General features: G+C 36.9%; 2 protein-coding genes across 3 annotated transcripts; both read left to right on the top strand.

Annotated features, from left to right (window-relative positions):
• Positions 1 to 488: 488 nt before the first annotated feature.
• LOC121940796 (uncharacterized) lies at positions 489 to 9839 on the top strand. Its single transcript, XM_088074033.1, is given in 19 exon segments — positions 489 to 495; positions 2683 to 3072; positions 3245 to 3413; positions 3528 to 3700; positions 3807 to 3965; positions 4282 to 4440; positions 5414 to 5581; positions 5692 to 5859; positions 5975 to 6136; positions 6263 to 6430; positions 6541 to 6708; positions 6824 to 6985; positions 7153 to 7278; positions 7393 to 7554; positions 7689 to 7853; positions 8050 to 8196; positions 9120 to 9205; positions 9447 to 9503; positions 9506 to 9839. Coding segments are annotated over 19 exon segments (2844 nt in total). The 3' UTR covers positions 9554 to 9839.
• A 2258-nt stretch (positions 9840 to 12097) lies between these two features.
• Positions 12098 to 14707, top strand: LOC148185676 (uncharacterized). 2 transcript variants are annotated; one of them, XM_088074109.1, is made up of 2 exons: positions 12098 to 12182; positions 13155 to 14706. In XM_088074109.1, exon 2 carries the CDS (start codon positions 13184 to 13186, stop codon positions 14087 to 14089), a length of 906 nt encoding a protein of 301 aa, XP_087930235.1. In that variant the 5' UTR covers positions 12098 to 12182; positions 13155 to 13183; the 3' UTR covers positions 14090 to 14706. The 2 variants fall into 2 exon arrangements, with proteins under 2 accessions (XP_087930235.1, XP_087930236.1); XM_088074110.1 differs by having other exon boundaries at positions 12102 to 12165; positions 13155 to 14707.
• The last annotated feature ends 4760 nt before the right edge of the window (positions 14708 to 19467 follow it).

A 19467-nucleotide genomic window follows, 5' to 3' on the forward strand; every position in this document is an offset into this window, starting at 1 on the left:
GACCATATTTGGGCGACAGGGTGGTGCTGACTGGGAGCCGAGGCCTCTATCAGCAAACAGCCTGTCACTCAAGCCCTTAAATATGTGTAATTATAAGCACTGGTGAAATTTAAACATGTAATTTGCAACAAAAAATATCACCCACTTCTGCAGCCTCACCACTAGAAGTCACTAAATCCTACACACTGGACCTTTAAGGAGTTCGCTATGTACAGCTGTTGTTTTACATACCAGAGTTTTTGCTTTTAAGATATGTTCAGAGCAGCATTTTTACTGCAGAAACTTCAATCTTGTCATAGTTGTCTGGTGGAAAAAATACTGTATGAAATAGTAGTTCTGCATTGCAGTTTCATGTCAGCTGGCGGACACACAGATAATGTAAATGTGTAACAAATGGCACGATTAAGCTGCATTTAAATGTTTTTTAAGCAGGTAATAATATGCTCAAGTGACCCCTCCAAGTCCATTATTTTCAATGTTGGGACACAATGGAGAGTATGTTATTAACAATACGTGACTACGAGAGGGGGAGTAAGAGATAATCTTCAAGGAATAAAGATTTGCATTAGCATTTGTGTTTAACACAAAGACTTAGTTGGGAAGCTAAAAGGGATTAACTAATTTTAACTTAATTGTTTTGAGTTTGACCTTTTGACGCCAAATAGCTATGTGAAAGTTGCTTTTATTTTTGAGATGTTTCAATTAACACTCATCTCTACCAAGGAAGTGTTAAGTGTTAAAAATGACTTGTGGCTCAATAATCCCCCCCGAGGGTGGATGTGCCTTAAGAACAAAACCTGTTCTGCTTTGGAGAATCATGTCATGTCACTTAGTTCAAAGAAAGAAATGTGTTGGGGACCAGAAACTTGTCTGGTGAGAAAGTTTCCTCCCGTTTACAACAAAGATAACTTTTCTGAAGTCGCATCCTGCTTGTGCACAACTTAGTGTGTTAGGTCAGACAGACGAACAGAACAACTTTAAGAAGCTACAGGTAAGTAAGATTTAATATACTGTTTCTCATAAAGTTTAAATGTAACAAAATGTCATTTTCTCTGTCCTTTATGCTTTAATTTGAACATTTAAACTGCAATGTTTGTAGCCACCTGCAGATGTATTTCTTTCGTCTTAATTTAAATCATTGGATCTTTGATGTAGTCTTCAGTACAGTAGCAAATACTAACAAATAGAATATTTTAGATGAGTTACTTCTGTATTTAAATCAAGAGTGTAATTATGTATTATACAGTACAGCTTGTGAGTTTTGGATGTTTTAACAAACTTGATGTTTTAAGATCCTTTGTTAGGGTTAAAAATTTGTTGACAAAAAATGCTATCACACTTTAAGTCCTACTTTCAAAATCTTGAGTTAAAGCACATTAGTATTATCAAAATAAACATGTCAAGTCTATAAAATTAAAGTACTCAAAACAGGAAAAAAGATTACTGACGCTTAAATGTTTACATAGATCCACAGTGTTTTAGTACACTGTCTAGTGTGTGTTATAACGTTCTCTAAATGTTGATGTGTGTTGCAGGAAAACAAAGGCGTGTGAAGAAAGCTGACAAGACATGAAGTGCCAACTGCCTCTACTATTGCTCTTCACAGGTAAATATTACTTGTCATTAAGATATAGTTTGCTATGTCTGAACTGGCAGAACCAGCAGGACAACATCTATTGGTAATTATTATCTTTTAGGCCTCATGTTGAGGGGGAATAAATGATGACGTTTTGGACTAAAAGAGATGAGTATGTCAGCTGGATTTTAAGTGTCTTTATTGTCCTTCTTACCATCTTGGAAATCCCTGGGGCTGCATTCACACAGCTTCCTGGTAGAGTTACTCCTAGTGACAAAATTGTTTCGACATTTTCTAAGAATATCCCCTTAAAGCTAAGACTATGTCCCAGTGAAGCTAAAAGGTATTCACAAGGTATTTTGGCCTATAAAAGAGAGCTCCTGAGGTGAAAAACTGTTAGGAGTAGTGAGGAGGTCTTTTAAGAGGCTTAAGAGTTTCTCAGTCAGAGGAGAACATGGTGGAAAGACAAAGAGGTAGAAGAAATATCCCCCGACTGTTGGATGACAGTGAGTTCATGATTAGATGGTGCAGGGATAATGTTTGTGGTGGATCTCGTGAGAGATATGCTCACATTTCGGGCCCAACACAGTCTCAATACAATGCCAGAAATTAAGTATTCACAACACTAATATATTTATCTAAAAAAAGGCAGCAGTGAAGCATTGTGAAAACCAATCACATCTGTTAAAAAAGTCCATTATACCTTGCAAGAGGGTCAAACACACCTCACTTAAGTTAAAGTTTCTGTTCCTTCCTTGCTAGAGATACTCTGAGGATTTCCTAAATTACTTCAAAGCTAGGACCAGCAAAAAAAAATGTTGTGAATATGGCCCCTGGTTCTTGGACTTGTTTCCATTCAGGATTCTTGAAACCTTGGTGCTTTCTAGAGAAACCACAAGCAAAGTCACAGATTAAATGAATCACCTGTGAATTTGTTACAGATGTATAATCAACTTTGCAGGTTCTTAAACAATTTATTTTTGGTGAAAATTCTCCGAAAGGTTTTATAATGAAGTGCAAGGACCGTAACTGAACTGGTTCCATGATGGTGGAGAGAGGGTGTAAGTGACTTCCTACTGATAAATAGCAATGTCGTCCATCCACAGGCCTGTGCTCTCATGCCTGCTGCCTTTCTCTTCAGTACCACTTTATTGGTACCGCCCTGCCCTGGTTAGATGCCCAGAAGTACTGCAGAGAACGGTACACTGACCTGGCCACCGTCTTCAACATAGAGGACATGAACCGGCTGGTAAACACAGCTCAGGACTCCACTGGAGGCTTTACAGGGAGGGCCTGGATTGGCCTGCATGACAACCGCACCAGCTGGAGATGGTCATTTTCAGACCCCCGTTACGACAACCGAAGGATCTACAGGAACTGGGGTTTTGGTCAGCCTGACAACTTTGGCGGGAACCAGATGTGTGTGCGGATGTGGAGTGGAGGAGTATGGGATGACGTGCAGTGCCTCCTGAGGATCCCCTTCATCTGTTTTGATGGTCTGAGTTCACATTTTATAAATGCATAATAGATTGACACATAATAGCTTCATGTACCGTGTTTTTATGTTAAAGCTGCATCAGGACAAGCTCATGACATATCTCTGCTTTGTTGCAGATGTTTAAGTTAGATTCATGAGGTTTTTCTCTAAATCTTTCTTTTCTTCCTCAGCGACAGCCAGTCAGCGTTTCATTTTTGTTAAGGAGGAGATGAGCTGGTCTGATGCTCAGCTTTACTGCAAGACACGCTACACAGATCTGGCAAGTGTAAGAGATGAGGAAGAGAACCAGGAACTACAGATTTTGGCCAACAACATGAGTGTCTGGATTGGCCTTAATAGGTATGAAAAGCATCACATGTCCCTTGTCCCTTCATTTGATCAATGTTTTTGTGTTGAAAAATGGTAAAAGACACTCCAGAAAATCCTGTGACAGACCTTTGTTTCTTTGTGAAGGACGCGGGAATGGTCAGATCAAAGTGACTCCACCTACCGCTACTGGAAAGAAGGACAGCCTGATAATGTCAACGGGCAGCAGAACTGCACTGCGACTGATCTAGGAAACGCAGGCCTATGGTCAGATGAAAACTGCAACAAAAAGCTTGTTTTTATCTGCCATGGAGAAAAAGGTGAGGGTTTGTTTTTAAGATTGGTGAATGTCTTGGTGGCTACTGCTGCTTTTGCATAGTTGTTCATTTTATTCTTACCAAACCACACATGTTAACATCCCTCCAGATGAGGCAGTTTTATCCACCACCACCACCACCACCACCACCACCACCACAGCAACCCTCAACACAATAACCACCACTGAGGACAATTCAAGCAGCACAAAGATCACCTCATCTGTGCGACCTTCAACCCCAGATTTTAATCAAACCACATCAATTCCTGGTGAGACAGTTTACATTCTTCATTACACCCTGTCAGTATTTCTATAGCTGGGATTTAGGAAATTGTGATGCTGGCCATCATTCACACATCAATATTTTTGGAAATAATGGTAAAATATTACTGTATGTTGCCAAAAGGAAGCATGTTAACTTACGATGGAAAGGGTTTGAACAGTGATCCCTGGGGAACACCACATATTAACTGGGTAAAGAAAGAACTTGATACCAAGTTAAATATGTTTTCTTTGGAAATGTATGTGGCAAAAAATATCTTTTAGTTTGAAAATGTATAAACTGTTCACATCTCTATTTTGCAGACCAGATATCATCTCATTCCACCATCACCACATTGATTCCAAATAAAAGAACAACTACCAATATTGAATCAACCACTGGTCGTCTCAGTACTCAGATTGCTTCAGTTGAGCAACCCTCAACCAAGGAAGCAAACCACACTGAACCCATTCCTACTACCAGTGAGTTAAATGACTTTTATTTTTCACTTTTAGTGGAGGTGGTACTCTCACACCTTGCTTCTATTTTGCTCATTCAACTTAAAATATATAATTTGTTAATGTTTCCAATTTGTAGACCAAACTCCGCAGATATCAACCCATTCCACACCAACCACAACAACTCCACATAAAAGAGCAACCACTGAGATTGAATCAACCACTGGTCATCTCAGTACAGAGATTACTTCAGTTAGGCAGCTTTCAACCAAAGTAGTGGACCAAACAAGACCTGTTACTAGTGAGTTAAGTTACTTTTATTTTTTATTTTTAGTTGAGGTGGTACTATCTCTCCTTGAGAAGACCATGTCTTAACTTTGCTCATATAACTCATAATATATAATTTCCCAATGTTACCAATTTGCAGACAAAACTCAGCAGATATCAGCCCACTCCTCACCAACCACAGCGACTCCAAATAAAAAAACAACTACTGAGATTGAATCAACCACTGGTCATCTGAGTACTCAGACTGCCTCAGTTGAGCAACCTTCAACCAAGGAGGGGAACCATACTGAACCCATTCGTACTACCAGTGAGTTACATTACTTTCATTTTTTACTTTTAGTGGTAGTTGTACTCTCACACCTTGCTTCTATTTTGCTCGTTCATCTTAAAATATATAATTTCTCAATGTCTCCATTTTACAGACCAAACTCCGCAAATATTGACCAATTCCACACAAACAACAGAGACTCCACGTAAAAGACCGACCACTGAAACTGGATCTACCACTGGTCATCTCAGTACAGAGATTACCACGATTGGGCAGTCCTCAACCAAAGAAGTGAACCAAACAAGACCTGTTACTAGTGAGTTAGGTTGCTCTATTTTTTTGTTTTTAGTGGAGGTAGTACTATCACATCTTGAGAAGACCATGTCTTAACTTTCTCATTCGACTCATAATATATAATATGCCAATGATACCAATTTGCAGACCAAACTCAGCAGATATCAACCCATGCCACACCAACCACAGCAACTCCAAATAAAAGAACAACCACTGAGATTGAATCAACCACTGGTCATCTGAGTACTCAGACTGCCTCAGTTGAGCAACCTTCAACCAAGGAGGGGAACCAAACTGAACCCATTCCTACTACCAGTGAGTTAAATTAGTTTTATTTTTTACTTTTTGTGGTAGTGTTAATCTAACACCTTGCTTATATTTTGCTCATTCATCTCAAAAGATTTCTCAATGCCTCCAATTTGTAGACCAAACTCTGCAGATATCAACCCATTCCACACCAACCAAAACGACTCCAGCTAAAAAAACAACCACTGAGATAGAATCGACCACTGGCCGTCTCAGTACAGAGATTACTTCAGTTAGGCAGCTTTCAACCAAGGAAGCAAACCATACTGAACCCATTCGTACTACCAGTGAGTTACATTACTTTTATTTTTTACTTTTAGTGGTAGTGGTACTCTCACACCTTGCTTATATATTGCTTGTTCATCTTAAAATATACAATATGTCAATGTCTGGAATTTACAGACCAAACTCTGCAGATATTGACCAATTCCACACCAACAACAGAGACTCCACATAAAAGACCGACCACCGAAACTGGATCTACCACTGGTCATCTCAGTACGGAGATTACCACGATTGGGCAGTCCTCAACCAAAGAAGTGAACCAAACAAGACCTGTTACTAGTGAGTTAGGTTGCTTTAATTTTTTTGTTTTTAGTGGAGGTGGTACTATCACATCTTGAGAAGACCATGTCTTAACTTTCTCATTCGACTCATAATATATAATATGCCAATGATACCAATTTGCAGACCAAACTCAGCAGATATCAGCCCACTCCACACCAACCACAGCGACTCCAAATAAAAGAACAACCACCAAGATTGAATCAACCACTGGTCATCTGAGTACTCAGACTGCCTCAGTTGAGCAACCTTCAACCAAGGATGGGAACCAAACTGAACCCATTCCTACTACCAGTGAGTTAAATTACTTTTATTTTTTACTTTTTGTGGTAGTGTTAATCTAACACCTTGCTTATATTTTGCTCATTCATCTCAAAAGATTTCTCAATGCCTCCAATTTGTAGACCAAACTCTGCAGATATCAACCCATTCCACACCAACCAAAACGACTCCAGCTAAAAAAACAACCACTGAGATAGAATCGACCACTGGCCATCTCAGTACAGAGATTACTTCAGTTAGGCAGCTTTCAACCAAGGAAGCAAACCATACTGAACCCATTCGTACTACCAGTGAGTTACATTACTTTTATTTTTTACTTTTAGTGGTAGTGGTACTCTCACACCTTGCTTATATATGGCTTGTTCATCTTAAAATATACAATATGTCAATGTCTGGAATTTACAGACCAAACTCTGCAGATATTGACCAATTCCACACCAACAACAGAGACTCCACATAAAAGAACAACCACTGAGATTGAATCAACCACTGGTCATCTCAGTACAGAGATTACCACGATTGGGCAGTCCTCAACCAAAGAAGTGAACCAAACAAGACCTGTTACTAGTGAGTTAGGTTGCTCTATTTTTTTGTTTTTAGTGGAGGTGGTACTATCACATCTTGAGAAGACCATGTCTTAACTTTCTCATTCGACTCATAATATATAATATGCCAATGATACCAATTTGCAGACCAAACTCAGCAGATATCAGCCCACTCCTCACCAACCACAGCGACTCCAAATAAAAGAACAACCACCAAGATTGAATCAACCACTGGTCATCTGAGTACTCAGACTGCCTCAGTTGAGCAACCTTCAACCAAGGAGGGGAACCAAACTGAACCCATTCCTACTACCAGTGAGTTACATTACTTTCATTTTTTACTTTTAGTGGTAGTTGTACTCTCACACCTTGCTTCTATTTTGCTCGTTCATCTAAAATATATAATTTGTCAATGTCTCCAATTTACAGACCAAACTCCGCAGATATTGACCAATTCCACACAAACAACAGTGACTCCACGTAAAAGACCGACCACCGAAACTGGATCTACCACTGGTCATCTCAGTACAGAGATTACCACGATTGGGCAGTCCTCAACCAAAGAAGTGAACCAAACAAGACCTGTTACTAGTGAGTTAGGTTGCTTTAATTTTTTGCTTTTAGTGGAGGTGGTACTATCACATCTTGAGAATACCCTCACACCTTGCTTCTATTTTGCTCATTCATCTCAAAATATATAATTTGTCAATATCTCCAATTTGTAGACCAAACTCCACAGATATCATCTGTTTCCACCACCAGCATCACAGTTACCCCAAACAAAAGAACCACCACTGCGCTCGAATCAACTACTCATCATCACAGTACAAAGATAACATCATTTCGGCAGCCTTCAACCAAAAATGTGGACCAAACAAGACCTATTACCAGTGAGTTCAGTTTATTTTTCTCAATTGGTTGTGGTAATGTCACATCTTGATCTCGAAAATAGCAATGTTTGTCTTCTGCTACCACCACCACAGTAATCCCAAACAAAATAACAATGAGATATAGGAGTCATAAGAAAATCTATTTAGTCAATAATCTTTGTTCCTATTTTTTGTTATCACAAATGTGATACTCCAGACAACTCGGTCATGTCCACCACATCTGCACTGACCCCAGATAAAAGAACCACCAGTGAGATACTATCTACCACTGGTCATAATCAGATTACCTCATTTGGGAAGCCTTCAACCAAAGAAATGGACCGAACAAGACCCATTACTGGAGGTAAGTGAGATTATATTTATTTTTATCAGTGGTGCCTTGGGACATCATGCCTCCACTTTTCAAATGCAACTCCAAACCAGCCAGCTTTGTCTTCCCCCAAAATGACCACCATGCAAGGGGACTCAACCAGTAAAAAGGTTTTATCTCAGAAGTATTTAACTCCAACGATGGATCATACAAGAAGTAGTCCCAGTAATTGTGATTTTGATCATGATGCTTAAATAAGGAGGAAAAAAGCTTTTCGTTCATAATTCTTTTTTATTTTTGCTTTTATTTTTAAGTTTTTCAAATAGCGTTAATTGTGGGCGATCCTGGCCAACATTCCTGTCTTTAACTGGCTGTACTGGGAGGGTGTTAAAGCTGGAGTGATGATATTGGTATCATATGAAACTAGTAAACCTGAGGAATCCAAGAGTACCAAGTGTATCATATTAGCTTGGCATGGCCATTTCACAGGGGTCCCTTGACCTCCTACCTCAACATATCTACATGACAGTGGGTTCTGTGGGTACCCATGCGCCTGCCATGTACAGACATGCCCACTTTATACTAGTCCCATGCAGTTTTGGGCAAAAACCATACATCTGGTAAGAATTGCTTCACCTTGTCAATATGGACTTCAAAACTGTTCTGAAATTAAGAATAATGTAATTGCAAACATGCAATGAAAAATGTGATTAATTGTGATTAACTATTAAAATTCAGCGATGTGACAGTCTTAATTTGTTGTTGTTGTGACGCTGAAAAGGATTGTTAGATTCATGTTGTGGCTTTAGTGTTCCAAAGATTGTATTAAAAGTCAATTTAATACTTGGCTCAAAAATGATCCTTATTCACAAAGCCTTATGTGATGTCACTGCCAACTAAAAAAATATGTATGCTTGTTTGTAAAGTTAATGTATTTAATGTTTTTTTTTCCTCAGCAAAACATGTGATAAGCCTGGGGGTGAAAATTACCTCTCAGACACAACTTGGTGAAGACGACATTGAAGAATTGGTGTTAGTGCAGGTGAGATACAAAATATAAATGTCCAAAATAATAAATGTCCATTTCCATTCTTTATCAGAATATTATATGTACTTTTAAATGAGAAAAGATATGAAGATGACATCTCCCTTAATTGCAAAGTGGCTTTGTAAGAGTTGCTGCTACATATTATGGTATTAAATTCTTCTGGTCCTTCTAACAAGTACAGAGATTAGTATCTGTCACTAAAATTACTAAAGTTAAATTCTTGTTGCTTTGTCAGTTTCGTGATGTGCTTATAAAATTGGGACTTCCTACGAGCATCAAGGTGGGCTTAAAGAAGATACCTCTGAAATAATGAGAAACCAACTGACTGAGATGAATGGATAGATTAAAGAAAGCTAGAAAAGATGAAGAGGATCGCTTCTGCTTTGACCACACAAAATTAATTTAAGACCAAATTACATTTAACAAGAGAACATTTCTCCTATCTTTAAAGCTGTACTGTGAAAAGATGTTTTTTTCAATTTTCACATGTATTATTACTTGTTATGTTTAGTTTTAACATCTGATTTGAGGACTTGAAATTATTTCTGCATCTGAGTTTTTTATTATGATTTTTACAAAACAACATGGTTAAAAGCAATATCGACTTGAATAAACTGCTATTTGTTTATTGTGGAGGTTTGGCTTGTCATTTACCGAATGAGGTCGGTACTGGTTAGTTCAGCACACGCCTGACAAGGAAATAAACGAAGGTATGTGACTGAATGCAATAGTCTTACAAGGTACAGCTGTTGATAATATATCCTAAAATGTTGTTGTATCCTAAAATTGTTGTTTTTCTTTACATAAAGAAAAAAGAAGAGAAGAAAGAAAGAAAGAAAGAAAGAAAGAAATACTGTATATGATCATTTGATTATTATTTTAGCATATCCAAAACCATTTGTAATATGTCCCATTGGTGATATGGTAGCTTATCTTTATAGAGCTAAATGAAGGTTTTTACTGCATGCAGTAACACAGAAGAAAAATATGTCACATGCAGTCATCCCCTAGGGAATGTTTCTTAGTCACGTGTTTGCATTCATTTTTCTCACATATCGGGATGAGTTTTGATATCAGTGTAAATTTAAGATCATGCCAAGGGAGCAGTATGTCAGTGATGAAACTGAACAAAGGTCAGTGGGTTTTATGTTTCTGGAAGAGGAGTAAAATGTAATGGTTTACCTTAACTATCATTTTGTTTAGATCTCAGTAATACATTCAACAACAGCTATGCTGGTGACTAATAATGGGACATTAAGAAATGTACCCTACTGTTAACCTAATTCTACTTTAAATTTATTGATGTATTCTGTGAATCTCTACCTGATTTTGGCATTGTATAAGGATTTTGTGTTTGCACTTTGTTGAAAAGTGCAACTATCATGCAAGCTAGCCCGACTCTGTTCAAATATAAAAAGTTCTGTATGCCAACACGACTTAGGCTAACCAAAATGTTATATTTTATTTGTTTAAAGCAAACACTATAACATAAAATATTTGTGCAGGTTTTATTTTCTGAACTCTAAATATCGGTTTCTGTCTAACACAGTGTACCTTAATTATTTATCAAGTTATCATATTAAGATTTCAGTTAAACAGTTAAAAGTAAATACCACCATAAAATGCAAAAACAAAACACACACAGACACAGACACGCGCACACACAAACTTCATTTTAGTTCAGTTTTAACCGATTTCAGTTTTTTGTAAACTTGAAACTGTGTGAATGTGCTGAGGTCACCTCAACAATGTCATCTGTCTTAAAACTGAATCGAATGAAGTTCCTCAAACATCAAAAATCCAATTCAAAATACCATTTGTCCACTATGCGACCCATTGTGCTGGTGGTAATAATAATAGGCATAATTATTATTGTTTTTGTTAATTTTATTAGTGGTGGCGATGGTAGTAGTGATATTACTATTATTATTACCATTATTTTTACTATTATAGCATTGATTATTGGTGCTATTGTTACTGTTGCTTCCATTATCACTACCTTTGTTATTTTTAATCGGTTATGCATCTCTGTTGTCGAATTTCATCTCACTGTATATCATATATAGCATGTCCCCCACACTCACTCCCTCTCTATTAAAATCATACTTATGTTAAAATCCTAGGTAGATAGATATGTGCTGATTAAAAATCATTTGCGAACTTCTTGCTGAACAAACAACGTGTAAGTAACCTCAACGTTTGTTTGGCACAGATCTTATTTTTTGCAATAATCAAAAATCCCGTTGCCTTTTTGACGAGGGAACCAGAGGGATGCTAATTTCTTCATCAGCCTATGAAAACATGACCCTTTGGGCACTCTATTGCTAGTTGTATTCAGTACAATAGTAGCATTACGGATAGTACATGCTCTTAGTTTCCATCTCATACAGATTGTCCTTCAACAAAACAATAAACAAGTATAAATGTTTAACATCTGTCACGTCATACAATCCATCACAATTTCAAGTGATGCAGAACAGACAATACAACTAATTGGGGGAAATTGAGGTAAACTAATAATAAGCTGGTGTGCTTTTTTAAGGTTTTTTTTCCCCAGAGCATCTTTACACACCGGCATGAGTTTTTCTCAGCACTTAAATTCATTCATTCAGAAGCTTTATCACAGTGGTTGCTGGCCAAAAGAGTTTTTTGCAAGAGGCAACAAAAATTGAAGAAAAGTATGATTTAGATGGTCAGACTATGTGAACTCACCATTTTTACTCAAAAATTGAACAAATAAAAATTCTAACATGAAAACATAACTTAAAAGGTTAAACGAAAATGAACAATAATTCCAACTTGTTATCTGCCAAATGAGGTCAGTACTGGCATCACATGATGATACAAGGAAGTTAAAGGTGTGTGCTTCAGTGCAGTAGTGTTATGAGACACGGCCATGAAGTGCAGTCAAAGAGACAAAGTTAGTCACTGCAGCTTTTGCCTGGGAACAAGAGGTCAGTGCCTGTATCAGGTAATAACCAATCTTCAGTTTTTTAAAATGTTAATAGTCATTTTACTTTTTACAAATGTAGCTAAATGAATCCAATGACATGACATGGTGATATGCTATTTGGTGTTCACTTTTTACCTGACAAAATTCTAAAACCCACTCAGCAATAGACGTCATTTAAACATCGACTCTGATAGATCAGGATTTACAGGGGTACAGTGTATCCCACAGAATTAAAATCTATTTCTATGTACTGCCCGCTGGATTAAGTTCTTTTTATCAACACAGCAATGTACAGATAGTACTTAATTTGTTCCCCCCCAAGTCTCTACTTGCATAGTAACTATTTTATGGTCATGTTAAGACACTCAGAGCACTCAGTGACCTGAGGTACGACACATGACACATTCACTTTCCTGACATTTAATAAAACAGCTTTCTTTCCCGACCATTAACCAAAGAACTTTTGTCACTTAAACCAAACTATTCGTGGAACTCAGGGTGTCCTCCATCTGGGAATACACCATAATATCAGCACATTGTCTGCATGGGCAGATATTATTTTGTTAGTACTGAGAACGTAAACATATGTAAAGCATCAACTCTAAGTTGAGCGCTTTTTTTTTTCTTATTTTGCGCAATGAATAAATATCACTGAATTTTATGTCTCCAAATGCTGGTGACCATCACAATCAGAGTGTGCATGAGATGACTTGAAATCCACTACAGACAAAACTTGATGATCACTAAATTTAGAGTGGAGAAAAAAGTGGATATAGATAATATTAAATATCGGATATTAGAAAAAAAATCCAATATCATGAATCTCTAACAGCATCTAAAAGACCTCCTTTGTTAATGTGTGATTATCCAGGGTGCAGCTTCTTACCATAACATGACTGAAAAGAAATTAGTAGAACAGTAAGTCAGTAGTTTGTGGATAATGTTGCTTGAGTGATTAAAATAAATCAAGACTTTTCTCCCCTCCAACAGTACAACAAAACCATTGAGACAACCGCACAATGGAGAACATCAGCTCTCTTTTCAGCAGCTCGCCCTTTGGTCGGGAATCAACCTTCATTATCTCAAGCGTTGCAGTAAACCCTGACCTGGTTGCAGGAGTTCTCCTGGGTTCTGTCTTGTTGGGGCTTGCCAGCTACAGCTGGGCCTTCTGGTTGCAGCGTAGCAGGCTCAAGGCTTTAAAAGACGCCTTCATCTTGTCCTTCACGTGCCAGCCAGGCAGTCTCAGGGGTGCTCAAATCATCTACGACTGGTCTCTTGCGCTGCTTTTTAATGATATTGTGAATGCAATCACATCAGTCATTTTGGCGGTGGAGTTGCTCAGGTCCAACTGCAACTCTGGAGTCAACTGTGCCATCACCTTCATCGTGTGGTTCGTGCTGAGATGCTACGGAGTGGTTTTACATCTCCTAAACGCCTTAATTTGCCTTCTTTTCCTGTGCAATCCACAATGGAGAGACAAACTGCGCTGTGTTTACACATGGGTGTTTCTTTTGACTTTTGTGTTTGTCGTTCTTCATTTTTTTGTCAGCCTGGTGTCAATATTCGGGCTGCTAGCTATCAACACTGGACTGGCTTTGGCTATTATTGCGAAATTCATCATGTCAACCCCCTCTGCTAACGCTCAGAAGAAACCAATTGTGCTCGTCGCCATGCTCACGTTCTTATTTGTCTACATCCCCACATTTATTCTTCAGTGCCTAAGTTTCATTGCAGCCAGTTCAGCTGATTATGTCCCAGTTTATGTGACTGTTCTGTTTTGCACAAACTTTATTCTCCTAATGGACGGACTTTTGTGTTATTGTATTCTGAAACTTCCCTCTGAGGAGGAAGAACAACAAGAGCAGCAACAACACCAGAGTTCAGGTATTACAAACTATGCTATTTCTGCAGATGTTATTTCATAATGTGCAAATGTTTTATTATTTCTTGGCACCATGGAAATTTTCCGGATTTTGCATAATAACAAATGCAATCAATTATTTGTCAATAGACAATACCTCTCAATTCAAAATTCATCCTTCCTTGTTGTTCTTGTCTTTAAGGACAAACGCATCACTTTTCACTCTATAAAATTTAATTTGTTACATGAGTGTGAATGCTGAAAGTATAAGTAAGAACATAATTCAAACAGTAAAACATTTTGCTCACCGGGGACTTGTATGCTGCTAATTTTCATGTTCAGAATTTTTATAATTTCAGAAATAATCTAAAATAATAATCTACTCTGTGGAAAACTTCTCATTAAAATTCATGGAAAACATGTCATAACATTGTCACAGTTTTTCATTCATTTTGAGCTCCTGTCTTTTAAATATGTTAGTTGTGATTTTAAAGATTTGTGGATAACTTGTATCATATATCGCGCAATTTGTGATAAAGGGGTTTGGAAATAAAATTGAATTAATAAATCATAAAATGGTGTTTCTTCTCATTTTAAGTAATTTAACCTGCTGTCTACCTGTTGATATTTTTGTTCCATACTATTTCCTGATCCATACATAATTATGGTAATGTTGTAGGCTAAATATATTTGGGGTTTACACTGTATTGCTATTGCATTTAAATTTGCACCCTGTGTATTTGCCAGGGCTCCCACAGTCACAAAAAAAACTGAAAAAGTTAGAAAAACTGTTTTCCTGGTCTGGAAATGGTTTGGAATAAACACAATATTTGAGAAGAACTTGAATATGCATTGTGTCATTCGATATGTAAGTACCAGAGCTAGCACATACTGGTCTGATGAATTTGTATATGCCACTAGTTGGTGATGGGAATGTCTTATAAGCAAGAGAAATTAGCAAGTGCCGGCTGTTTGCTGGGAAATGTGTGTAAATTAGGCTATGTATGGCTGTATCGCTATATAGGCCCATACACAAAAAAGGTAATGAAAATTAGGTAAAACATAATTAAAGATTTGAAAATTCATTAGTAAAAACATGTTTAAATACCACTTTTCCCACTTTATATTCCAAATGATGCACAACAATTTTGCCCGGCATAACTAAAGTTTCATCTCTGTTAGGCTGTGCTTCAAGCTAAATGCTAACAACTGCATGCTACTATGCTAACTATCCTATTTAGACATCATAAATTGTCTTCCAGCACGTTTTAATGCGTCAGCAGATTGCTACAACCTTCAACAAAACAATAAACAAGTGAATGTTTCACATCATTCGCATCATATGATAATTCCAAATGATAATTAAGTTGAATTGCATGATACAACTTCACGGCATAAATGTAGGTAAATGATGATTAAATAGAGAGCTTTTTTGGGTCTTTTATCTGCGTGTCTGTTTGTCCTAAACATATTTTCACTCAACATTTTAATCCACAATGCAAAGGTTTTAACAAAGTGGTTGCTGGTTAAAAAAAGGTTTCCCTCTCGTCTTAAATATAAAGCTTTATTTGATTAGATGGTCAACTTGTGTGCACTTTTGTGAGATTGCCCAACAATTTAAACACATAAAATGTTGCTAACATGTAGACGTAACATTCATTTGGAATCAAAAGTAGAATCAGCCTCACATCGGTTAACAAAAAATGAAGCATAAATAGTTGAACAAAGTGCTTCTTTTTATTTAATGTGGCTCATCAAATCAGGTCAGTCTTGGTATTGCTATATTATTTAAGGTGGTAAAAAAAGGATGAACAAGTTTTACAAGGTACAGTCATAAATATGGAGACTAAAGAGACAAAGTTAGTCACATATCAACTTTTCCTTGGCTACAAGAGGTCAGCACCTAAATTGGGTAAGAACCAAAATATATTTTCATGTTCATTTTACCTTCTAGAAATATGGGTACATTAAACCATTGACAATAAATAACTAGTACTTAATATCTGGTGTTGACTTTTAAAATACTTTTTAATGTGTTTGAACATTGACAGCTAGCAAAGGGAAACACGTCTTCATCACAACGGAGATGCTAAATTTAGACGTCATCAACTAGAAAAAATAAATTACAAAAATGCGAAATCACAAAAACAACTCTTCCTTACTGTTTCAGAAAGCAAATGAGCACAAAGGTGCTGTTGAAGCTGGCAAGCGGCACTACTGGCAGAATCCTGCCCTATACATTAATTTAGCGACCGAAAAGCTCAAATCCTTTTTTATAGTGCCATTGGTGTCTATAGAAGTTGGTTTAAATGCTTTTATGTTTCGAGCTCCTTTCATATCAGAATGAGTTACCTTTAAATATCTTTCTGTCGTCATTTTACCTGTTTAAAAATGCTCTGTATTCTCATCATCTTAAAACAAACTGCCACTGTTTTAATTTATGCTATCACTTTTCCTCTCTCTGTTTCTCGCTGTTTCTCTCTCTCTCTCTTACTATTTAAGGACTGATCATCTTTATTTTGATTGTGTTTGGACTAAGGTTGTATTCAACTTCTATCTCTCTATCTATCTATCTATCTATCTATCTATCTATCTATCTATCTATCTATCTATCTATCTAATCTTATTACATTTAGATTAAGTGTTGTTTTTGATCAATGTGATAATGTGACAAAATACTTTATTATAACTTATTTTATTTTTGGTTTTTCTCTCACGTTGCATGGTAATATTACATTGGAAGGATATATTTAGGTATTCAAAGCAGGTTCAGAGAGGGGAAAGATCACGGTCTTGGTTAAATACTGGAAAGTCAGATGTGACTTTAAGTGCAACTACTGACAAATTCACTTTCCTAACATGTAATTACTCACCTTTATCCACACTGAAAAAGAATTATTACCCAACTTAAAAAATAATTGCTCAAATCTGTGATAAATAAATTATATTTTTTTTTTTGTTGGTGGTATTTTTTTCCTTTTTAAATCAAGAAATTGAGTTCAGTTTACACATCCACTTGGAAATCAAGTTGAGAAAACTTAACTCATTTGTGTAGCTCTTGTAAGTTGGTTAACAATTCTCTTCTTTTCAGCGCAGGCAGCAGCAGCCATGTTTCTTACCCCAACGTGATGATGAAAACAAATGATCAGGAAACAGCATTGGTGTGGATGATAATCTGTAATCTGTAATCTGTAAGACTTTTCTCTTTCTTTTTAACAGGACGGAAGAACTAGTCAGCCCACCACGCCATGGAGAACGTCAGCTACCTTATCAGCAGCTCAGCCAATGATGAAGAAATGGCCTTTAATATGACGGCAATAAACCCTAGCTTGGGTGCAGGAGTTCTCATGGGTCACCTTTTGTTGGGGCTCGCCAGCTACACCTGGGCCTTCTGGTCGCAGCGCAGCAGGCTCAAATCTTTCAAACAATCCATCATCTCGATCTTCTTGTGCCAGCAGCACACCCTCAGGGGTGTTCAAATCATCCATAACATGCTTCTTTTTCTGCCTTTAATTGACATTCTGAGTTCAATCACAGCAATTGTTTTGGCAGCTGAGTTGACAGCGTCCATCTGCAGCTCTGGACTCACCTGTTTCTACGCTTTCCTCGCGTGGTCCACGTGGAGATGCCTCGGAGTGGTTTCACATCTCCTAAACGCCTTGGTGTGCCTCCTTTTCTTGTGCCACCCACAAATGGAAGCCAAACTGCGCCGTGTTTACATATTAGTGTTTCTGTTAACTTTTGTGTGTGTCCCTTGTTATGCTCTGTATGCTTTTATCTCTTTTCTTGAACTTATCAGCCAAGTGTCAATATATGCCTTCACAGCTATCACCACTGGACTGACTTTGGCTATCATTGCAAAATGTATTGTGTCCACGGCGTCCCCCTCTGCTGACACTCTGAAGAAACAGATCGTGCTTGTCGCCACGTTCACGTTTTTTATTGTCATCGCCCCCACTTTTATTCTTCAGTGCCTAATGTTCAGTGCAGCCAAGCGTGAAGATTCAACTGATTATCTCACAATTTATGTGAATGTTCTGCTTTGCACAAACTTTCAAATCGTAATGGACGGACTCCTGTGCTATTTCATCCTGAAGTTGCCGTCTGAGGAAGAGGAACAACGACAGGAGCAACATGAGAGTTTTGAAAACCCAAATTATGCTATTTCTGAAAATGTAGCTTCCGAACGTGCAGATGTTTAATCATATCTCATAGCACTGTGAACATTTTCATAATTTTGCATCACAACAATTGCAAACAATAGATCATTTATTGAAGGGGAATGTCTCATAATTCAAAATACTCCTTGCTGTTTTTTGTTTTCAAGGGCATAACATCTGTAACTGTGAATATTAGCATCACTTTCACTCTCACTGTATTAATTTATTTTTTTTAAATTTTGGTCCCCTATAATTAACCATTCCTTTAAAACCCTAACCCGAAAACCTAAGATATTAAGTGACCTTTAAATGTTGGATGGTTGGTGGATGAAATCAAGCAATGAGTATTTAATATGATTTCTAAACAGAAAAAAAATATTGCAGTTAATGAGCTTTGATTTCGAATAGCTGTGGATAATAAAGCCTAAAAAGATGATAATTCAAAGTTTTGTTTTTCTTTATACAAAAAAAAGTTTTAAATAAACATTGTTTTGGCTATTGTTTCATTTACATTCATTTAATTCCCAAAACATGTCTAATATTGTGCAAAATACACTAAATTTAAAATCTAGTGCTGCGCTGTGTGATCGTTGATTGGATTTTTTTTTTTTTTGTGCGTCCCCAAAACAGGTGTAGCCTTGAAGTTTAGGGAAGTACATTGGTGCGACTTCTTTCAAAAACATGGGGCAAAGAATGCAATAAGCAACTTGATAGGAAATGATCCCCAAAATTGTAAGAAATTATTTGATTTAGAGAATGATTATTTTAAAAAGCTAGGGAAAAAGGAAGAAAACATTTAAGGAAAAACTAGATTTAGTTGTTATAATTAAATATTTAAAATTATGTCATAGAATTATTATAAATTCATAAGCACTTTTTGCAAATGTTTTGCACCTTTATTTTTTTTTATTTATTCATTTTTATTTTTTAAACAATTTTCTGGTAATTTTCTTGCACTTTTTTACTAATTTCTTGCTAACTGCTGGGGTTATTTCTTCTTTCATTGCCTTCTTTTCATGTTTTTGAAAGACATTTTTTTCAAATTTAAGAGGGTTTAACTACTTAAAATCAACAAGGTCACCAAAAAGCACTTGCCATCCCCCAAAACAAAGTACAGTCAAAATCATGATACATAGAAAACCTAAAAATGACATTTGTGATTTGCAGAGACGTATAATGCAAACATTTTCTTATGTTGACTGGACTGACTTGAAGTGTCTTTTTGTAAAGATTTTATTTAAGAGTCAAAACTGTTAGGGGTAGGGTAGAGTATTAAATGAAA

Source organism: Plectropomus leopardus, chromosome 23, assembly GCF_026936395.1.
Source record: "Plectropomus leopardus strain MGB_pleo_1.0 chromosome 23, ASM2693639v1, whole genome shotgun sequence".
Lineage (NCBI taxonomy): Eukaryota > Metazoa > Chordata > Actinopteri > Perciformes > Serranidae > Plectropomus > Plectropomus leopardus.